At 37.2% G+C, this 23,650-nt stretch overlaps 1 protein-coding gene and 1 long non-coding RNA gene across 3 annotated transcripts in view; one reads left to right on the top strand and one right to left on the bottom strand.

The window, feature by feature from the left end:
• The window catches only part of LOC128011523 (uncharacterized), a 52,770-nt gene extending 30,214 nt beyond the window's left edge, over window positions 1–22,556 (top strand). For both annotated transcript variants that reach the window (XR_008182579.1, XR_008182580.1), the window contains 2 exons: window positions 20,341–20,399; window positions 22,415–22,556. This is a non-coding gene — a long non-coding RNA (uncharacterized LOC128011523). The remainder of the gene's footprint in view (window positions 1–20,340; window positions 20,400–22,414) is intronic.
• On the bottom strand, window positions 3,786–22,563 carry LOC128011517 (homeobox protein Hox-C1a-like). The gene is made up of 3 exons (XM_052594002.1): window positions 21,825–22,563; window positions 17,286–17,629; window positions 3,786–4,005 (listed from the first exon to the last, which is right to left on the bottom strand). The coding sequence occupies exons 1-3, from the start codon at window positions 22,390–22,392 to the stop codon at window positions 3,958–3,960; spliced, it is 960 nt and encodes a 319-aa protein (XP_052449962.1). The 5' UTR covers window positions 22,393–22,563; the 3' UTR covers window positions 3,786–3,957.
• Window positions 22,564–23,650: the final 1,087 nt, after the last annotated feature.

The raw sequence follows: 23,650 nt of genomic DNA, 5'->3' as shown, positions 1-23,650 counted from the left end.
CCGATATTGTGATTTTTCGGCATTACATTACATATTGTATATTACACATAGCCTCACATTACGTATATTTTAGAAAATGTGTGTGTTTAATTGTGCTTCTTCTTGCAAAAAAAATCATATCTTTTAAGAATTTCAGTCATGTTTCAGGCCCCACCGTAGCACAGAAACTGAAGTTGTTAAAATTACAAATTACTTGTTTCTTGCGTCACACCGAGGTTGTATGTCATTGCTAGTTTTACTTGACCTTGGTGCTGTGTATCATGTTCGACGGTATTCAAGGGCAGGATTTAAAATTATTTTGATCCCACCTTTCCGATCGCTATCACTTTGTCTATTTAAACGGGGAATAATCTTAATTAAATCCAGTAAAGTATGCAGTGCCACAAGGATCTGTCCTAGGCCCTCTGCTATTTTCAATATACATGTTGCCCCTTGGTAATATCATTAATCAATAACAAAAAAATAAAAAATAATCAGCTATATATTTCAAGAAGACCAGATAAAACTTCTAAATTATCTAAGCTATGTTTCTGCCATGGGATTGGCATCCTGTGGTAACTATGAATTACACAAGCTTCTGTCTGGATCCAGCCCATATAAAGACCTGAGATGATCGAAAACCTGAGAAGAGATGATGCCAACCCACCAGAAGACCTCAAATGATGCCAATCCTCAGACAACATACAAAACAACCAAATTTTGCATTACATGATATTAACTGCTTGATTTTTACTGTACTTTTCTTCCATATGGACATCAACTTGAGATAAGCTATTATTAAATATAATGTAGAAACTTTAATTTTCTGTAATGCTGTAACGATTCCTATTGTGAAAAGCGCTATACAGATAAACTCAAATTGAATTCAGAACTGAAGGCTTGTTAAATTTAATTTCAGTTGCTGAGTTGGCATTGAATATGAATTGAGGTAACAACTTACTTTGTAGCATTAAAGAGATAGTTCATCCAAAAATGAATATTTGATGTCTCAATTAGGAGTATAAATGGACCACTTGGGAGATAGGTGGCGGTAATGCACTTATAAGTCTGCGATCCACCGGAAAGCAAGAAGAAAAATACCCCTCATGAGCAGGCTGTGGCCCTGTCCCAAATGGTGCACTTCATGTGGACTTTTGTACCCTTGAAGCGGTCTTCTGCGAAGCCCGAAAAGAGGCAGGCTCCGTACACCTTAACTACCCAGGAATCCTTGCAAAATGCCAATCAGACAACAGATGGGAGGAGATTTCGCTTAAGAGCAAATGATGACATGGCTGAGAAGAAAATATTTAACTGTAGGTATCATTACGGTTTTTATGACCTAGGTGTACATTTTACCAGTTGTTACCTAGTTTATACAAACATTATGGTCATCAACCAGTGGATGGAAGTGCCCTATAGGTCTGCACTACATGACGTCACCAAAGTGTGGACTCTGAGGAAGTCCACAAGTCTGGAGTGTGTCATTTGGGACAGGGACTGTGTTTTGAGGAGGAACTCATGCAGTTCAGGCATTGCAGTGCATCAGAAAAAAAAAAAAATGATATAAATACTGTTCAGTTTCTTGTACAGACCAATATGAAGAAGAAAGAGAAAATGAAAAAGAAAGAAAGATGGATGGATAGATAAATATCTTTAATCTTTATAAATAACTTTCCCAGAATGTATTACCTGATTTGAATTTTTTTGACTTTCAGTCCACTAAGAATCCTAAAAATGTCATTGCGATTGAAATTGATATTGGGGTTGGACTGGCTGTTTGTCCAAAGGACACTGGACAGTTTGAATGTTTAGGAAACAACTGATTTTTCTTTTTCTTTTTTGCAATCCCTTCTAGTGCCGATAGTGATGCCAGATGGTTCGAGCCAGCGAGCTCAAAATGAGACAAATGCTTCCTCGGGGTTGGATCAGAGAGCATTTGTAGATTCAGCAGAGCTGCTTCTTTATTGGTCCAGCATCAGAGCATCAACATGCGGGGTGGGCCTCTTGGGTCTTGTCTGAGTAAATTGACATTCAAGTCGCATCCCGCTCGCAGTCTGATTCTGGCGGCTGCGATAATGCTAATGGCAGCGTGTTGGCGTGGCGTTGAGACACTCGCTCTCTCACATCATACGTCTCTATATGGCTCACGGCATCACCAAGGTGACAGCAGCGCGCTGCCTGTGTGATTATTGACTGGGTGAACTCGGCACGACCCCGCTGGTGTGCGAGTAAAGGGCAGGGAGTTAGTGTATGCCGCACTGTCTGTCAGAGACGTCAATACTGTGATGAATGGAGGGGCTGGTTATTAAAGCAGAATTAGAGCGGGGGGCATGGGGAGGGGGGCAGGTTTGGAGGAGGGCGATAAATGATGGTGCAAATGGCTCTGCAGTCGAGGGCTGTAGTGCCGGATGGCACAGCATCAGTGTCATCCGTCTTTATTATCCTCCAGGGAGAGGAAAGAGAGAGAGCGATAGAACGAGAGAAGGTTGGGGAGCGGTCAGGGATACAAGAGCCCATCAAAGAGCCTCAACTGGCACTGATTCCCCCTGCTGGTCACTCTCTCTCCTCCTCTCACCTTAAAGTCGTCCTCTTCTCTTTCTCTGACTTCTCTGCGCTCTTTCGTTCTCCTTCATTCCCCTCCATTTTCTCCAGCTCAGAGGGAGGGGAAGACCCCCTACTGCTATTAATCATGGTGAAGTCTAAAAACCCAGCGGCTGTGCATACTCATGCGGGCAGACGCACCAACATCCGTGCACACGGGCTATGTGTGGAACAGGCTAGCCGGTGGGTTCACTGCACAGTCACAGTGTGCGGGAAGAGAGGGTGATTGGAGGAGCCAGTGGCTGGCCATCCCCTTCATAACCCTCCGCCATGACTGCAGATGAGGATGCTTCTCGCTATTCGTATTCTCTCCTCATGCACCACGGAGCCCACAGAGAGGCTGTTGCTTTTTTCTAATTAGTGCTTTATCTATTGATACCCCAGTTAACATCTCTTCTTATTTTGGGAAGACTCTCTCTCTATTACTGGATGATTCATCTGCTTCGGTTTTTTTTCTTTGCTCCAGAGAATGTGGAGACATTCAGATCACCTTCCTCTCTTACCAACAAGTTCTATTCTTCTTTAAATTCTAAAAATGTTTGTGTATTTATAAATGGAATTAGATCAACTGCCTTGTCCTGACAAATACTCACATGTAGTTGTAATTTCAAGACTACATAGACTTTAGTCGTGTTAGCTGCCATATTGAATTTAACATGGATAAAAACAATGTTAAATAAAAACAAGGCTGTGAGGGATAGACTCACAGTCTTTACAATGTAACACAGTGTATAAAAGTCCTAGATGATGTAATTTTTATGAGTTTCAAAGCCATTTAAAAAAAAAAACATGCAACCATCAATCTCATAATTAATTTAATGCTGTTAGATTTCGTATTTACATCTTAAGAAAGTGCATACTTCCTATATGGGACAATGAACACAGCACAAGCTGTGATATCAGATTAATGATGACATACTTGCAGGACATCGCCCCTTTGGAGCAAAATACATGGTGCCACCAGAAAGACGATACAATTTTGGTTGGACCTCATTTATACGTTATCAGGCCTGTTGAAATCCTCAGATGTACTTGTTATCCTGCTATATTGTTTTGTAACATTGTATTGTATTGTAATATAATATACACACACACATAATTCAATTAAAGTTTATTTGAATAGTGCTTTTCACGATAAAATCATTGCAAAGCAGCTTCACAGAAAATTATGTTTCTACAACATGTTTTGTAGTAACTTATCAGTAGTGACTTTTGTTAATGTACATAATATGGCATGAATGTATGGAAAAATCCATTAAAGATGTAACCAAATAGACAATGAACACTATTAACAGCAATCAAACTTAAAGAAACATTTGGTAGTTTTGTATGTTGTTTCAGGGTTAGCATCATCTGAGGTCCTCTGAGGGGTTGGCATCATCTCTTCTCAGGTGTTCTGGATCCAGACAGAAGCTTGTGTAAATCCTAGGTACCACGAGGTGTTAGTTCCGTGGCAGAAACAGAAAAAAATAGACATAATTAGTGTAGGCTGTTCCAACCAAGCAAATTGATTTATTCAACCCACGCTAAATAATGTGCATTTGATCAGATATCACAGTACAAGATTATAAGATGCATTCTTTGAATGCTTGGCCAAAGAGATGTGTCTTTAATCTAGATTTAAACGGAGAGATTGTGTCTAAACCCCAAACTTTTTTAGGAAGGCTATTCCAGAGTTTAGGAGCCAAATACAAAAAAGCTCTACCCCCTTTGCTATCCAAGATACTACCAAAAGTTTTGTGACCTTAGGGAGCATGATAGATTGTAGCATGGTAGAAGACTAGTTAGGTACAGAGGAGCTAATCAATTAAGTGCCTTATAGGTAAGTAATACTATTTTGTAACTGGAAGGAAGTAACAGTATGTCCTTCTAGTTGCAAATTCGAATCCAGCAGAGATTCTGTGTACTGTGTTTTGGTCCAATAAGTAATATCTCTGTCTTAACCGAATTTATTATTATTGGTCATCCAATCTTTTACATTTTTAACACAATCTGTTAACTAAGATAATTTAGAAGTTTTATCTGGTCTTGGAGAGAGTTGAGTATCATCGGCATTACAGTGGAAACTAATCCTGTATTTTCAAATAATATTACCAAGGGACAACATGTATATTAAAAACAGCAGAGGATCTAGGACAGATCCTTGTGGCACTCCATACTTTACTGGTGATAAATGAGATGATTCCTCATTTAAATAAACAAAGTGATAGCGATCGGAAAGGTAGAATCTAAACCATCTTAAAGCCTGCCCTTGAATACCTGTATAGTTTTGTAATCAATATAAGTATGTCATGATCTATAGTGCTGAATGCAGCACTAAGATCAAGTAAAACTAGCAATGAGATGCAGCCTTGGTCTAACGCAAGAAGCAAGTCATTTGTAATTTTAACAAGTGAAGTTTCTGTCCTGTGGTGGGGATTGAAACCTGACTGAAAATCTTTTATTTATTTTTTTGTTTTTGCAGGAAGGAACACAATTGAGCAGACACAACTAAAATTTTTGACATGAATGGAAGATTTGAAATGCGTCTATAATTTACCAGTTCACTTTATCTAGTAAGAGGCTTAATAACCACCATCTTGAATGATTCTTGGATGTGACCTAGAGATACAATGAGTTAATAATATTGAGAAGCGGTTCTTCTGCTACAGGGAAGAACTCTTTCAGTAATTTAGTGGTTACAGGATCTAATGAACATGTTGTTGGCTTAGATGCAGTGATAAGTTTATTTAGCTCTTACTGTCCTATAGTTGTAAAGTACTGCAGTTTTTCTTTGGGTGTGATGGATGAAACTGAAATATTAGATGCTGAGAATCTACATTTATTATTGTATTTCTGATGCTATCTATTTTATCAGTCATTACTGTTAAACTATGAGGGAATATTTAGATTGGGTGGCGATTGGTTATTTGTTAATCTAACACACAGGATTTTTTTTTAAGTCTGGGGCCCTGTCATACAGTTTTCTTTCTCACATTTTAGCTGTGGAGTGCTTGTTGCTTTAGCATGCCCTGTTTTGGCAAGTGATCCCACGCCATCTGTGTTCTGTCGTTCCGCCACTTAAATGATAGTCTGGATCATTGTTGCGGTAGACAAAACATTTACTCGAGGTCTTCAGGAACAGAGCCAGAACACTTAGAAGGATAACTGTGTTTGAGATTAATATGATCCGAGTTGTTGTCTCATGGTCACTCCCATAATGTAAGAGAGACTCTTAACCTCAAAATCTCTTACTCAACCCTCTTAATATCTTAAAGACAAACACAACTAATTTTAGGAAATGTGCCAAACACGATCCCTTAATATCCAGCCACTCCCTTTGACCAGAATGTTATTCACTCTCATTTATGCATGTCATCTCAGTGTGCGGCCACTGTAAGGAAGAAGCTCATAAAATGGGAACTTGACCCCAGAGTTTAGTCATTCACAGCTCATGTCCTTTTCCACACCATTTTTATCTTCCGCTAAGATAAAACTTGGCTTGCAGCTAATATTCTTGAAATAAACCCTTCAACCTCATTTTTACTCCAGTCGTTTATATTTGATAGTCAAGACCTTGTGGCTGAGGCCTAATGTGGGTCTATGTTCTGCATTAAAGGAATATTATGGGTTTATTACATATTAAGCACAATCAATTACATTTTTGACATAATGTTGATTTAAATTATTAAAAAGTAATGTTTGGGGGAAAAAAATAAAAAGTTGTATTGAAGTATTGATAATGGAAGTGAATTGGGCCAGTTTTTGGAGCATTTAAAAATAGAAATGTGAAGCCTATAATTAATTCATGAACTGTTTTAGTGGAGGTTACATTGTGGCACTTACTGTGGAAGTGAATGGGGCCAGTTTTGGAAACATTTCAAATAGGAATAGGAATTTTATAATGACATTAATTGTTATGTTCTTTGAACTCTGTTTGGATCTGTAAGAACTTTGGCCATTTGTACATTTGGACCTGACTAAATTTGCAAATATGCCAGAAATGTTAGTAAGTGTTTTTGTTCCATACTAAAAACATGTTTACACTTTTTTTTTTATTATTGACATTTTAACTGTGTAAAACTGCAAAACATTGTTACAGTAAAAACCTGTTAATCTGATAACTCTATACAATGAGATGCAGTATGCCACCTTACATATTCTTGAAGTTTATAGTAAAATACTGTTAAGTGTAACTTTTTGGAAGTAAAAAAAAAAACAGAACATCTTACAGTGAAAACACTGTTCTGTTTTTTTTTTTACTTCCAAAAAGTTACACTTAACTTCATACACATTATATATATATATATATATATATATATATATATATATATATTGTAAGTTTCACCTTTAAACTGTTTTTTTTATTTAATTTAGTTAATTTTAAACTAATCACATTTTTACTGTATTTTTAGTTAATTTGGCAACCTGAGTCATTTAAAAAAAATGTATATAAAATTGTATACAGTGGACTATACTACTGAGTATTTTAACATTTATGGTTTAACCCCTTCACTTCCATTATAAGTGCCTCACTTTAACTCATATTTTTGCTTTTTTAAAGAAAATGAAAGATGTGGAAATATATTTTTATTCTAATCAACAGTATCCCACAAATTCTATAAATTAAGCTTAATTTGTACCAAGCCTGAAATATGCCTTTAAAGAGAAGATAATCCAAATGGGTCAAACAAGCCCTGCTGTGAGAAACCGAGGAAACCAATTAGTTAATTAATTATTACATTAACATCCGCTTCTCTCAGGTGATCAGTCAGTGCTCCTATCCCACCATTCCGGCCGCTATCTCATCCAAACACCTGCAGTTCTCACTTCCTCTCCTGCATCCCTCCCCTCCGGGCCCTTCGAGCTTCTCCTCTCTGCCCAGAGGGAGCGAGACCCGAGTGTCACATCAATCCGAGTGTACTGTTTATATTTATGTATGAAAGAGAGAGGGGAGAAACCATGCCACTGTGGGGTTTATTGACTAAGCATTAAGTGGGCATTATCAGACGATAGGGATGTTATTTATGAGGCAGAGGGAGAGACACTGTGGCTGAGTTATGTGAGAACCAGCCTGAGGATGAAAGCTGCTCACACAGAGAGGGCTGATAGCAGGCTGCCTCTGTCCCCTTGCCTTGGCGCATGAAACGGGGTGTGACGTACCCAGCTGAAAAGAGCTGCAAATTTATGGATGGATGGTCCGTGCCAGCCTATAGGTCAGCTATGGCCTGTTTATCTGGGTCTCGCTGTCGTCGTTATGGTCAGGGATCAATGGCGCTATGCAGAGCAGATGCAAAAGTTCAATGACAAATATGACACTTTGTGCTAAAAGAATGTAGATGTGCGTATAATGCAGGACCTGTGGGAACGCGAATTGACATATGGTTGTGATTTATCTGTATACGTTCATGTTTTAAATATTACTTGCTAATATTTCGGAAAGGTAGGATAAAAGGGTTCAGAGACCTAGCCATTTTCAGTCATATTGTTTTTTTTATACTTGTGTGGAAAAGCATTATTTATTTACTTTCTGTTTTCCTTAAGTTAATTTACTCTCATCGCCACTTGCTCATTAATAATAAGGGCTGTGAATCAATGTGAAATATGAGCTGTAAACCTCAATGCCCGCTCTGCAGAAGTCAAAATTAACCCCATTTACTTTCTTTTTACACGTTCTTGGTGTTGCTAAGCCTGGTTCAGAAGTAATTCCACAATAATGTCATGATTCTGCCCTCGTGTCCTTGATTTTCCCTAGTCTTGAGGCAGGATCATGAAAGACCTGTGTTTTGTGTACAAGCACATGGCCTTGTCTTTGGGCCATGTGCTTGTGTTGTCTCGTTCCCTTGCCCCGCCCCCCTTATCCTAGTCTTGTCGTGATTGTCCTATCTGTGCCACCTGTCGTGTCTTAATTAGTTCCCCTATTTAGATCTCCTAGTGTGCGCTGTCTTTCGTCGGTTCATTGTTCCACATTTGTGATTGTTTACCAGATCGTGAGTGTCTCTAGATGTTTCTGTATCCTTGAACTCTTTGTATAACCTTGAGTGTTTGTTTGTAGTTAGTGTTTAAGAGTTTGTTTATCATGTCAATCCTGTCCTGTTAAGTTGTTTAGTTTCTGCCCTAGCCGTTGTTTTCCCCCTTGTGGGTTTTGTTTTCCCTTTTTGTACAAATAAATCCTGTGTTTAGTTACTTCCTGTCTGCACCTGAGTTCCTCCTTGCCCAACCCTGACAAATAATTGTTGTAATCTGATGTCACTAGGCCTTTTCATGGTCCTGAATCGTTCCTTTTATTTTTGGCAAAGTGCTGCACACAAGTTAAAACATGGACAAACATGATATTCCTTTAAAATAAGGTTTAAATAAATGATATTGTTATAAAGAATATTCTTTTTGTTGCTATTATAACTTTGAAATATATTCCATTGTACAATGCTAATATGTTTCTGTCATAATTAAAAAGTTAAATCAAACTTTCACTTTGATGGGTTGTTATGAATACTATCTCTTGTAGACTTTAAGGCAAAGAAGTAGTGATGTGAAAATCTGTTGGATCAGTGAACATATGCACCATGATGGAAGTCATTCTGCAACCGTAATTGTCTAGAATCATTAATTCTGCAAAATTCACATCATTTATTAAGTGCAACATCACAGAATTTAAAAGGATGCTTCACCCAAAAATGAAAATTGTTATAATTTACTCACCCTGATATTGTTTCAAACTTTCTTCTGTAGAAGATAAAAGAAGATATTTTGAACAATGTTGGTAACCAGTTTAGGTTCTCATCGACCTTCACTCTTTTGTTTCCACTACTTTATTCCACTGGACAAAAAACTACACTTTTTCATGCATGTCATTTGGGAACAGAAACTATTTTGTTTACCAACATTCTTCAAAATATCTTCTTTTATGTTCTGTAGAAGAAAATGATGCAAACAGGTTTGGAACAATATTAAGATTAAATAATGATAGAATTTTCATTTCTGGGTGGAATATTCCATTGAAATGTTGGGCACAATCAAAAGAATTAAGTATTCTGAAAAGACATTTATTTAATAACACTTTCAGTTACTATTCAGATAAAACCAAAAGGTAGCTTTTTTTTTTTTTAAAGAACAATAGAAACCACAACAGAACCAATAAGAAATCTCATCATTTATAAGAGTACGCTGATTAATAATGACTCTTTATGAATGTGTGTGTGTGTGTGTGTATAATATATGCATAACAACTTATTTAGTCACTATTTAAGTTAATAATTATATAAACTGCACCAAAGCCAATAAGAAAAGTTTTTTTTTTCCCCCAGTTTCTGACATTATTGATTGCTTGCTTTCAATAATAATAATATTGATGGTAATGCTATATGGTGTCATTAAAGGGGTACTTAAGCATAAATGATGGCTGTGGGGGAGCAAAAATAAAGTTGGGAAACACTTCAACTCAATACTCCCATCTCTGACTCTCAGATCAGCCCATCTTGATTCCTGTTTAATGCTGTCACTGAGAAAACGGACATTCTTTGAAGCTCAGTGGAGACCATCATTTGATTCATGTGTGACCAAATGCAAGTAATGTTTATAGCTGTATAACAGTTTAAGTGCTTTCCACTGAAATATGGGTTGATTTTAAGACATATGGACAAAAATTAGAGGAAGGAGTGTTTCATTCACCAACGTCTCAGTTTATTTCGAATTACTTATTACAATCACAGCTGTTGATTCCGAAATTTTATTGTAGATTTACACGTCTCGTGTTTACCTCTCAGTGGCCAGAGTGCCACATAAAAATGAGAAATTATCAAATGCACTTTCAAAAATAAAACAAAATTCCTTTCTGCCTGAAACAGGAGAAAGAAAGGAAAATATCACACGGGTCAGCCGAGCCTTTTAAGGATGGCGCTAAATCTGACATCACGTAAGATCGCGCACCTTTCTCTCTTCTTCACCCTCTATAAAACCCCAACATGCACCAACGCTCACACTTCACCTACCTAAAGCCATCTTTCTCTCTGGTAAACCAGGTCAACAAACAAAAAGCAATTATGTTAGGCAGCTGCCGCCTGGGAGTGGGTAATTACAGTGCAGTGTGGACAGCTTCATTCTAAACAGGTACTAAAAGCATCATTAATCATTTCCATCACGATGCTTCAGTCCGTTAACGATCACGTGACGCGCCACAGAGGGCCCGCCAGGGATGGAGGCAGGCTGCTGTGAGAGACGACGGCGTGCGATTGGCTGGCGGCAGAAGTCCTTGTGGAGGTCAGCCAGTCAGCAGGCCTGACCCGCCAATGACCTTGTATCACTTGACCTTTGAAGGGCTCGGGATCACTCCTTGATATCGGTTGGGTAGCGCGCGAGGCAGAGGGAGGGCAAGATAAATGGCGCGGTGGATGAGAGGGATGGTGGAGGGATGGATGAATAGGAGAGAGGGGGAAGATGGAAGACGGTTAAGATGAAAAATAAAACGGCGGGTTGATTGAGCACCAGGGTTTTTCCCCTATGCACTGACTGACCAATAGAAATGCACAGCATTATTATGCAGAACAGATTAATTTTTAGGTCAGGAAACCTGAATTTTGTTCGCTGTGAGCATGAAAATGCATTGCAGAATTGATTCTCATTATACAGTTGTTCAAATAATTAACCCGATTCATGATTTTCGGGTGCGTCGCTCTGATAAAGCCGTCTGTCGTAAGGTTCTGCACCCGTTCGACATGGATCGCAAGATTGAGCACAATGTCTTATCTGAAAGATAGACAGAAAGACAGCGTCTTCTCCTCTCCCCCTCCACCTCCTTGTTCTCCTCCTTGTGTGTCTGTGAGGCTATCACTATGGCAACCTCACCGAAGGCAGAAGGGAAGTGTGTGTGTGTGTGTGTTTGGGGGGGTTGGCATAGTTCAGACAAATAAGCATCGGAGGGCTCATTTATTCATTTTTGGTTAGCCGAAAATGCGAACATGAAAGGTCAAATATGCTTGCGTTTGCATATTTGTTTCGCACTTTTGTTTATAGCACACATTCAATACGGAAGGTATGAAAGATAAGGTTTGTTTTAGTGAGTGATGCAACGGAACCCAACATATGGCATTGAAATTGCGCCTCGTATCTGTTAAGAAAAAGCCTTGAGATATTGCTATTAATTTTTTTTTCTGCAGTGCTCTTTGTTTTATGAGGAATATGCCACTTGCTTTTGTAGAATAAACGTAGGGTTTTTTCCCTTTATGTTTTGTACCACCCAAGAAGCTAAATATCAGCATCAGCAAAATATACATGCTTTCAGGTCCCTGTAGTGCTCGTCTGCAACTTTTCAAAGGGCAATCCAAACCTTGAGAGTCTGCAGCGTTGCACCATAGAGGTCAACGCTTGTTTTTCCAGAATCCACACATAAAGGCCTCCTTTATATATGCCAGCTCATAGAGGCAAGTGAGTTGAACTGTCACAATCACCTACACTCTTAAAAATAAATGATCCAAAAAGCAGTTTTCAAGAAGAAAAAAACTTTTATTGAACAGTTTGTCCATTGGAAAGGTTCCATTAATGTTAAAAGTTCTTCATGGAACCACCAATGTCAATAAAGAACCTTTAGTTTCAAGAGCGTTGAGCCAGCATTTGGGGTTCCCTAAAGAACCTTTCAGTGAACTAAAACAGATTTTTTTTTTAATGTGAAGAACATTTTAATAATCTGAATAACCCTTTTACACTATAAAGAACCTTTTGTCCATCAGAAAGATTGAATGGATGTTGAAGGTTCCTCATTTAACCATCAATGCCAATAAAGAACCTTTAGTTTCAAGAGTGTAGAACCTATTTTGGTTCCTCAAAGAACCTTTCAGTGAACAATTTGTAAAATATTTTTTTTTCTTTGTGTAAAAAACATTTGAAAAATCTAAAGAACCTTTTGTCCTCTGGAAGGTTGCATGGATGTTAAAGGTTTTTCATGGAACCATCAATGAACCTTTATTTTCAAGATTGTAGTACATCGATTTTGGTTGCAAAAATCCCTGAATGTAACCTTGACACAGATTCACCTCGGTAAGCGTCGCCTATTCTCTGCCTCATTCGGATTCCTAGACCCTGGGCTTCATGCTCCCCCTCCCCCTTCTCCAAGAGCTCAGTTTCTTAACCAGCTAGAAGTGCTGAGTGCTGCTGTTTGCTTTGTACACAGAAATTCGCTGAGGCTGTAAGCTGTCCCCAAACATCTGTTCTCAGGAGTCGTAAATGGTAGGAGAAACGAGGACTAGAAAATGGTCTGCATGCACACACCCCATGTGTAATATATGCAAGGTGCCTTAAGACCTTCCCTGTACCTTCCTCCTTTATGTGTGCCTTTGACAAGCAAACAAATGAGAATCAGTTCTTTATTTTACTGGTTGCAGTGCAAAGGAAACTGATCCAATGTCTGTTTGTAATGGAGACTGTGTGTGTGGGGTGTGAAGAGGTGTTGGACGCTCTGTCTCCTTTTGTTAGTGTACAATAGTAACCAACCATTTTAAGGACCACCCATCAGAAGCAGCCACATAAGTGAGACATGCTGTAGCTTCTAAAAAAGACAGCATAGAGACACCTATATTTTAAAGTAGCCAGTCTACATGTCTCAAAATGTTCTGAGAATTTCAGAGTTTTTAAGTATTTTGTCATTAATGTAAAGACAACTATGATTTTTTTCCCCCTTTACAAGCATTCTAATAAATTAGCATTAAATTTTGATGGCTGTGAAACTTTTTGGGATGAATTTATAAGTATTTTTTTTATCCCAAATAAAAGTTTTTGTTTTGTGTGTGTACTGTGTATATGTATTATGTAGGCCTATATATAAATACACTGCATACAGTAGTTATCTAGAAAATATTTACATCTTTATATTTATATAACTGATATTATATATAAATATATTTAATATACAAATATAACATGTTTTAAGCATGTGTGTATTTATATTTACATAATAAATATATACAGTACACATATGTTATGTAAACAAACTTTTATTTGGGATAGGATTAATAACAATTAATATTTTGACAGCAAAGTTTTTATATAAATATATAGCAATCTATTTCTTATGTTAAAAGGCATAAGCACAAATTTTGAATAATTGTTATTTTTAAGATATGCTGCTCATATGTAGATTAAAGTTGCATCAACTAAGAGGAGGAAACTTATGTTGTGTTCATTTTTATTTTATTTGCATACTGTATATAACATTGTTTTATGGTATATGAAGTTGAACTTTCTGTACTTCTGGTGTACACTTTTGCATGAACTTGATGCCAGTGTTAATATATTTAGTTAAACCTACAAACAAACTAATAATAATAATAATAATAAACACATTATTTATATATCATTAAATATGAAAGATTAAAAAATTGTTCCTTAATTCTATTTTAAATTTGTATTAACCAATTAACATGTAAAATAAAATGTTTATTTATTTGTTTATAACATTTTCTTAAACCTACAACATAAGTAATAATAATATATAATTAAATAGTATTGTTCCTTTATTTTTTAGTAATTATTTATTGATTTACATATTTTATTAATTGATTAACATTTACTTACTTGTTAAGGCAAAACAAAAATAAAAAATAAGAAAACAAAAAGAATGTGTTTTCATTTTGTGTGGTTGACACTTGTAGCACAATGTAACAATTCCTGTGTTTTTGCATTTAGAGTCATTGCTGCTCACTCACACTCAACTGATATTAGGCCTCGAATACAGAAAATAATATATAGCTTTGGTCATCATTCTAAGAGCATCGCAGTAAGCGAGGTAATATCGTTTCCTCTCAATTACTGAGTAAAATGCAACAGTGCGGTGAGGGTTATATTTGATGCTATCGCGTTATCAATTTCTGCACCCACATGCCATAACGTGGGCATTAAGCTCCTGCATGCGGAAGTAACTGAGCTACATCGGTTTGTGTAGGTGAAATCTAATGAGCTATACTACAGGAAACTTTCTTCCTGAAAGCTGTAAATTTTCATGCGTCAAACGTTTCGAGGATGAATCTACAGTATCGTAAATAAGCCTATGCTTTTCTTTTTCCAAAACCTGACAACATTAAGTCCGCATTCACGTTCAAAGCGCATTACAATAACATATATATAGTTAATAATATAATTTAAAAAATAAATCAAAAAGTGTTTCGAGGGTTCTGAAGTTCTTCTGGAAATAAAACGATGATTATCAAAGCGTCTTTGATTTAATCTCAGCTTTTACTTTTGTCTCGGTTGTATCAAAAAACCTTACCTGAAAAGATTATGCAGCAAATAAAATAATAAAACACTTATAATACGATTCATTATTTAACATAATAATAATAGCAATACTATTATTTGATGGTTTTTAACTACTGTTATTAAACTTATCTTTCTAACCCATTCTTTACAGCTTTAATTAGAAGCCTACACTGTAACAAGACATTTAAATATTTCAAAAATTGAAAGAAGTCTGAAGACACCGCAAGGGCAGCACAAATTAATAATGCAGCCTTTTCTCTGTGAGCCACTGACCGGGTCACTGCTGTCTCGAGGCAAAACAGAGGTCAAGGGGTTAAAGGTGAACTCTGGAGTAACTGCATATATTAGCAGGCTCAGGCATGCGAGTCGTGCCTCGTGCATATTGTTAATATGGCGAGATGATATGTTTTTAGTAGGCCTGAGACAGAAATACTTCCAAAAATATTTCAAAAAAGCCCTCTCGAGGAACATTTATTTCAATTATTTTTTGCGCCTTTATATTGTTGGTCTGATTAACGCATCTCGGTTTTAAGGCTGTTGGAACATTTTAAGGACATTTCATATAATTTAACAAGACTCATTTTCACGGTTCATATAATGTTTCTCTAAATGAGATTTTAGTGCTTGTGTTAGAGAATTTACTTGTTTTGATATAAGGGGTAAGATAGGCAAACCCATTCAAATTAATATTTTACGCAGAACAAAAATTTAATTTTCGAGCAGCGAAAAATATCTTATTTAAAGAATAGTATATTGTTTTGTAGATTAATATTGTGAAGAATCTAACATGAGGCCTTTTTATTTTACTGTGCATTATAATAATAGTGAAAACAATAAATTAGTGAAATGAAAAAGATGGCTTTCATTCAAATGCTGTAATTATTCAAACCCATCAAGTCAAATCAATTAAAAGTCAATAAACTTAAATCCACATCACATCCATAAATCGATCGTTTAGAAAGGTCGATAATCCCCTTTTTCCTTCCAGATAATTCCAGCAATTCTTTCTGTCCATGTCCATCGAATAGCACAGGGACAAAGGGGCGAGATTTAGGATTGTGGAGGGCAAATATCTCCATATGAATCTCCAAAGCATTATAGAGTTTAATTAATTTGATAAAGTATGCCATCTGCATAAAATACACTCCGAATGTATATGCAATCAAAATATATAAAATAATAAAAATCACAAAAAGCCTCACTTCCTTCCTCCACTGTTTTTCTGGCTCTCGATGCACTGCTTTGATGCTATCAAAATGAGGAGTTGGTATCAGAAGGTTCAACCCGTGGCACTCGATTTAACCTCTTCCAGCAATAAATTGGTGAAAATACACGGCTAAGTGGAGGCACTTTGTACGTTGACAGCTTTTCGCCATTATTTAGAAAGACGAGTATCACCGATCATCGCGCGGCGCTCTTTATTTGCAGATAAAAGCACGAGCAGCATGAATATGACAGACACAGTATGTCTGCGAAACAGCAGCAAACCTGTTGAGTGTTTCTAAATGTGTGCAGCCTGAAGTCTAAATATTAGATGTGCATTTTTAGATTTTTTTTTACAAAATAAATCTGTTCGTGTAGCCTATGCATGTTAAGAATGTTTAAGTCCACGCATCTTTTTTTTAAATAGTAGGCTAGGGTAATGTGAAAAAAAAAAAAAAAACTTTTGCTCTGATAATAAGTTTATACAATTTTAAATAAAGACATTATTATTTAGAGATGCTTTGACGAATACTTCCAGTTTACACGAATTTGTTTTAGAGCCAGGTATAATAATCAGATGAGACCAGTGTCAGAAATGATTTTTATTAATAAGCGATAATTGCCCCCTGGGCATATTTGCTTTCGTGAGGGAGGGCCCTTTCTGTGTGTTATACATAAAACTTTATGCTGTACATTTTAGTCAAATATTTTAACCTCTTATTAGCTAGATATGCCTGTGATGTAACTTCATAAAATATAGGTAGTTTAGATAAAATATTTAAAAAAAGTTTTTCCTTAACCCCCCCTCCCCCCTTTTTTTCTTCTGTTTACAATATTTGGGGTATTTTTGTCACTTGTCGTTGCACTTTTGCCCTATCCCCTGCTTAATTTTTGAACCCTGGAGAGATCTATTAATATTAACGATTCATTTTCTGATCTTTAATAACATAAGCAGATTCAGAATGGGAAAAAATATATAGCATGTAAACAATTAGCTATAACATTTTAAATGTACGAATACCCATAAAGTGCATTTGAATGAAATCAAGGCTTATCCGCATGCCTCAACAGGTGAGTCAACTCAATATTTTACTATAGCGAGTTACTTTTATTTTCTGACACAGTTGGATCGACAAATAAATATTTATGTTTGGTGGCATACTTAATTTTGGGTGTGTAAATATATTTTAATCGTTCACTCTCTTGTTATAACGCATTCACGTGAGAGTTCAGATTTTAATGTAGCATTTGGCAGCCTTCCCACAATCTTAACCTACCAGAAATTGTGTTTTGTCAGGAGATGAACAAGTATCACATTTTTTCGAGTCCTCATCACACCCAGAAATCAGCATTAGTCCTGGAAATAGGCCTTCCCGCCTCATTTTCTTCTGTTTCATGCGCCTGTTTTGAAACCAGATCTTGACTTGTGTTTCGCTCAGCTGGAGACTGTTTGCGATCTCTGTCCGTCTAGCTCGAGGCAGGTATTTGTTGAAATGAAACTCCTTTTCCAGTTCTGTGAGTTGTTTGGTTGTAAAATTTGTTCGTGGTGCTCCACTCGAGGAGTCCTCCTCAGGATCTCGTCCGTGGTCCGTCTTCAGCTCCGGGTCCAGATATATCTTAGCTGTGAAGACAATGCAGTAAATATTAATAAAACATAAGCCTTATATTTTTAACAAGCTAGCGAATAAAGATTCAGTGTAAAATGCAGTGCTTGACATCTTTGCTTGCTATTCTATATTGTAGCCTACAGCTTAACAAAAAACTAATCATATTTTAAAACAATGAAAATACACAAATATGTGAATTTTTATAATCTTATCAAATATCAAATATCAGCTTTAAAACCACTGTTAAAGAAAACACGTCAGTTTTTATTTCATTGTTAATATATTCATTTACACAATTATGCACAATATGCATTTAAACTATTATTGGCATTTATTAATGATGCTTTTTATTTTAAGCGGCGCCAGTGGAAACCAAATGATCTACTCTTTTGCACAAAACGGCACGCACGTTATCGATGTAAATTTGTGTATACATTTTATACACACACACACACACACACACACACACACATATATAATAATTGTTAAAAGATCTTTATAAAAACGTAGATAGTTTGAAGTATCAGAGTCTATGTTCAACTGATTAAAAGTGTTTAACAGTGATATTTAAACCAGTATAATCACTAAATATGCTTTTGCATTAAGTTTAAGATATCTTTACAGTTTTGTAAGAGAAAGTAAAATCAATTTAGATGAGTTTAGATATATTCAAAATATATACAGACTTAGACTACTAGTTTTTAATAGTAGAAATATTATTTGCTGCGGGTTTCCAGAAAGTATGACCTTCACCTGAATGCAGAGATCCTGTTTGTATTAGCTAAATAGAGGACTGTCTGTCTGTTTGCTCCTCACAGATGACTGCAGGACACGGGCCAGACGTACTGTCCATCACGGCATGCCATAAAAATCTTCCAAAGATGCTGCTTTGCAGCTACATGACTACTTTGCCTAACCTAGTATGCCCTGCAAATTAATTGAAAACCAAGTGCATCCAATTCTGCCTTTCTTTGTTAATTTAGAATAGCATTAAATCAGCAGTTTAACTGAGCTAGTCAACTAACCGCTGTTTTAATGGAAATCAAGCTCATGTTTTGTTGTTTGCTTGTGGTGTTTGCTTTGGAAGCATGCAGGAAGTTGCACATTCCTTTACAGCACACACAAGGGGGTCAGGCGGGAAAATCCCCTGGAGTGATAGAGGCACTGAGCCCTCACATGCTGCTACAGTTGCAAGTGTCTCTCTAACCTCTGTGCCATCTGCACACCATGTGTATGTTTGTAGTCATGTCATTGCAGTCAAGGACCTACAGTTTGAACAGAAGGAGGACATACAAAGACAAATGTCAAATAACTGCAGTGTTTTGGTTGCAATAAAAAAAGCCCTAATTTCTTTTGTTATTGTAACCAAAGCATTGTGCATTTATTTGATTTTTTTCTTGTGTTTTCTTGCTTGAAGTCAATTAAAAGCTCTCCAAAACCTGAATAAACTCCATGTGTCATTAATAGCAAACCCTCAACCTTTCTCTTTAGGCTCAGAGCACAAACAGTTGATTATACAGTTGATTTAAAGAGCAATCTTTATCATCTTGCTCTCGCCTTGCAAATGAAAGTAAACAGAGAGATGAAAAAAGCAATTGTAGGGCCACCAATAATATTAACAAGGGACGTTCTAACAATCAGTGCATTCACTGACAAATATGAAGTAATTAAGCAATTTCCTTAGGAAATAAAAAAGTGAGCATGAAAACACTGATGAATGAGTTACTGGATAATAGAATTGGCAGTCGCTAGAAGGCATAAAGGAATCAAACAAAACATTTGAGGAATGACTTGCAAACTTGGAAATGGCCAGCCAGCCAGAGGGATGACGTGGCCCACTAAGCCTAAAAGAGAGCAGGGGAATGGGGGGTGGGGGATCGATACAGATTGCCTCGGTCATCTGGGCATCCAGCCCACAGTAATTCAGGTGCTGTCAGGGTATAATTGAAGAATGACGCACTGGGATTATGTGCACTGTACTGGGGGATCCAGTCAGACACTCTGTATAAGCTTTTATTCATGTTAAGTATAGGAAACATTTTGATGTTGCCCAGTAAGAACAATAACCCTCACAATGCATGGAATCTCTCACTTAAAGGGATAGTTCACCTAAAAATGAAAAAACTGCCATCTTTTACTCTCCCTCGTGGCATTCCAAAACTGTACGACTGACTTTCTTCTGTGGAAAAATTGTGAAAAATGTTTCCATAGTTCCAGTGTTTAAAGCCACAAAAATTAAAGCCACACAGGTATGGACGACCAAAATTTCATTATTTGGTGAACTACCCCTTTAATACTATTTTCCCTATAACAATTTCTTTCTTTTCTGTGTTTGCATTACAACATAACTAAAGTAACAGAGCAGACAATAAACATTCACCCTACCATTTAACATTTGACTTTGGCTGCTGTGTTGATGTGAGTATTATCTTAAGCACTTGTTGACAGACCTCTCATATATCATCATACAACACTTTCTCCATAAGGCTTGCGATAAATCCAAAGACATTAACCACAGAGGGAAGGTCACAACTTAAAAAGATACTCCTCTTTAAAGGGAAAGTTAACCCAAAAATGAAATAGTCATTTACTCACTCTCATGTCGTTCCAAAATGTATGCATACAAATAAAAGTCAATGGAAATCCAAAGTTGTTTGGACCTCAACTTTCTTCCAAATATGTATTGTACCTGATGACAAGCAATGCCTCTTTCTTGTGTCTCTAGGTGAATGTGGGTGGACAGGCAGGAGAAAAACAAGCAGCAGAAGCTACAGTAAACAAATGGTAAACTCTTGGCCTTGCCACCATCCAAGCTTTTGGGATTTGATATAGCGAGCCTCTCCATCCTATTTCCTGACCACAGCTGCTGTTCATACGCTGGGCGATATAGCCCGAAATGACCTTTTCACTGACATATTTGCCTCTGAGTTATTTTAGATCATCAGTGTGGCCTGGCCAGACATTCTTCTCCTTGACAGTCTGGAAACCATATGAATGCTGTATTACTGATTCGTAGGAAATGACAAATCAAACAGGGCTCTTCTTGGTTTTACCATCAACCTATTACATATAATGTGATTTATTGAGGGGGACGAGCGATTCACAATTTAACGCACAGTTCTCACAACAAACATGAAATACTTTGACATAATACAGGTCAAATGTCATTGAGCATGACATTTTATGAGCACATGTCAAGTAACTCACATTTGAACTGCATTAAGCACAGACCTATCCAATAATTACTCCAGTTAAGAATTACGCTGAGATTCTGACAGACATGTTCCGACATTCAATATAGAAAATTAATTGCAGCATATAAACATTCATGGTCTCTATTAAGATTTAAGGGCTCTGTTGAGGAAAAGTGTTCCTCTGAAGTTTATTTGGCTCTGAATGGAGAGCTAGGGGGTGCTGGACTCCTTTAAATATGGCCTGGGCTGCTTCTTGTCAATGAGAGGATTTTTAAGGGGAAGAACATTCAAAATAGAATGGAATGTGGTATTTATAAAAATGGAGGTATTTTGCCTGGCATGTTGTTGCTGACCCATTTAACCACCAGAGCAGATCTTGTATATTACACTCTCCTTAAATTTGAAAGGTTTTCAGCAGGAAGGCAGCCTGATTTGTGAGGCAAAAATTCCCTGGCCCTGACACGTGCCATATATGCACAGGATGGAATCAGTTTCATAATCAGCTTAAAACTTTTGCTACTTTTGAGAGGCATGCATGCATTTATGTATGAAATATTTTAGCATATAATTTTTTCAATGCACATTAAGGTTTTTAGGTTATAATATTTGCTAAACTCGAACTGTTTATTCAAACCTGTTAATATAATGAGTCTGATAATGCATAACACTTAAAATGTTTTCACCATTTTTCACTATATTTGTTAGTACATTTTTTTAAATGGCCTTTGCAAGTACAGCTAAACTTGTACACACACATAGCTCCACCTCCAAGGATTCATTTCTACTTGCTGAAAAGTTCTCGTCCTACTCAGTACACACTACTTTCAGTCAGAGGAATTTGAAAAAACGAGTTTGTTACAAAACACAATCAGGATTATATTTTAAATCACGCCTCTAGGATTTTTAATGTTGAGAAGGCAGAGATGTTGGCCAATGTACACTCGGTTGTACACTTACTTAGCTGTAAGCGTGCGCCGCAGAAAAGTTCATCAAACTAGAAAACTTGTCAACTTACCTGTACGGGACTGATTTCTTCTCAGTCTCATCCAATCGAATGTCTTTCCGCTTTGCAATGTCTCATTGAAAGTTTTTAGAGCCTCGCGTCTGGTATTATTGTCCTCGGCTGCAGGGTGAAGCACTGGGCCGTCGCATGTGTGCACATCGAGGTGTGTGATGTTGACAGGGCCGAGTTCACAATGCGCGCCGGAGAAAGTTCTTAAAGTGTCTGAGGAGGGCGAGAAGCCCGTTCTGGAGAGACCCTGCTCACGACAGCTTTGGAAGGAGGGGGCTTCGGGTCGGATGGGGTGCACTGGGCTATAGAAATCTTGATTACGGGGGAAGGGGGGTCTGGTCGAGTTAGCACGGCCAGGGTCCTCACAGGGCTTTGAACACGCGCCTGTGGCCGTGGCACTGAGATTCGTGAAATGATACCGAAGAAAATCCGCCTCGGTGTTGACATGTCCCTCCTCTCTGCCTGGGAAGTCAGCAGCTCCGTGGTCCTGATGCAGACGCGTTACTCCAGTAGCATGATAGCCCTTGATGAACACTGACGCTGTGTCCCTGAACCCTTGAGAATAATTCATGACCGCATCTCATATGTTCCAGATTTTCATCCGAGGATGGACGCGACAGAAACTTCATCCACAGACGCCACACATAGCGCGCAAAAGGACAGAGGCACCGATCTAGACAGGGACATGCCTTGTAGAAACATTCGATCGGTGATGGATGGGGATGACGTGCCCTCTAACTCTTGGCCAATAGCCGGACATCTCCCTCATCTGAGTGAGCGTTAATTTACCAAAGCAAGCAAGTTTGAATGACTTATTTGACCTGCTAAAAAGGTCTAGTGGAGTGTGTGTGCCCGCGCGTGCGCGGAGGGGTTGGTGGGGGGTCAACATCAGTACTTCATTTCATAATGGATAATATTGAATTGTGTTAAAGCGCACTTCATTTTGCTGAGAATTTTGCACACATTTCAAGGCATTTGTGACATTTAGAATATAAATAAACGATTTTTTCCGATCCAGATAATAATTCCTGTTCTCCAGTTAATGTTATTTTAATTTACTCAACTGCTAGGCCATGCATTGTGTTTTAATTTTAAGTTTCGATACAAATTTGGCGGAATTATGTGTGTGTGTGTGTGTGTGTGCATGCTTTCAGAAGGCCCAGTTCATTTCTGAGTTTCAAATTAGCACTTACAGAAAATCGATGACGTTTTTAGTCAGTAGCTGTTTTAGTTTATAACTGAAATGCATAAAGCTTAGGGAATAATGTCTTAAGCCATTGTCAATAGTTGTTAATAAGAAAGGCATTGATTTTGTGCTTCACGCTCTTTAAATAAAACGTGTCGTTTGTTGCTCATTTTAACTTTAAAAAGAAACTTAGAAATGTCCATGCATCTCTCAGGCCTTTACTCATCCTGGTAAACCACGTTAACACTTGCATTCCTTTCTTGAGCTCTTTTCGAACATTTTCTTTCATATTTCGATTTATCAAACTTCTTCGGTAAAATGAAACTCTTTTTTTGAATTCTAGCCCATAACAGAATCTAACATAACAGCTGAAATGATGTTAAAAGGGAATTATCAGGTCATTGTATCAGATCTCTGAGTGATTATGTGTGCTCTAAACAGCTGTCGTTGCAGGTCATTCGTCGGTCAAACGATAATTAGCAGCTGCCTCCTCTGCAATAATGAACCGCTTTATACAAAAAAAGTATTACATTTTTTAGATTAACATTTATTTATTCTTCCTAAAAAATGGCAAGCCAAACTGAAAAGATTATTAAATAATTTAATTCGTTGAATAGTTGTTTCGTAAAATAATAATAACTTA

The sequence above is a fragment of the Carassius gibelio genome, chromosome B23, assembly GCF_023724105.1.
Source record: "Carassius gibelio isolate Cgi1373 ecotype wild population from Czech Republic chromosome B23, carGib1.2-hapl.c, whole genome shotgun sequence".
Taxonomy (NCBI): Eukaryota; Metazoa; Chordata; class Actinopteri; order Cypriniformes; family Cyprinidae; genus Carassius; species Carassius gibelio.
The sequence above is the reverse complement of the archived record's forward strand: the minus strand, read 5'-3'. Positions and strand labels throughout refer to the sequence as shown.

Excerpts from the sequence above, each read along its gene's own strand:
- LOC128011517 (XM_052594002.1), bottom strand. The coding sequence starts at position 22,392 with ATGAATTATTCTCAAGGGTTCAGGGACACAGCGTCAGTGTTCATCAAG. Across the intron at positions 17,630-21,824 it reads AAGAAATCAGTCCCGTACAG|CTAAGATATATCTGGACCCG; the intron begins GTAAGTTGACAA and ends TTGTCTTCACAG. Across the intron at positions 4,006-17,285 it reads CTGACAAAACACAATTTCTG|GATTTACACAAGCTTCTGTC; the intron begins GTAGGTTAAGAT and ends CGTGGTACCTAG.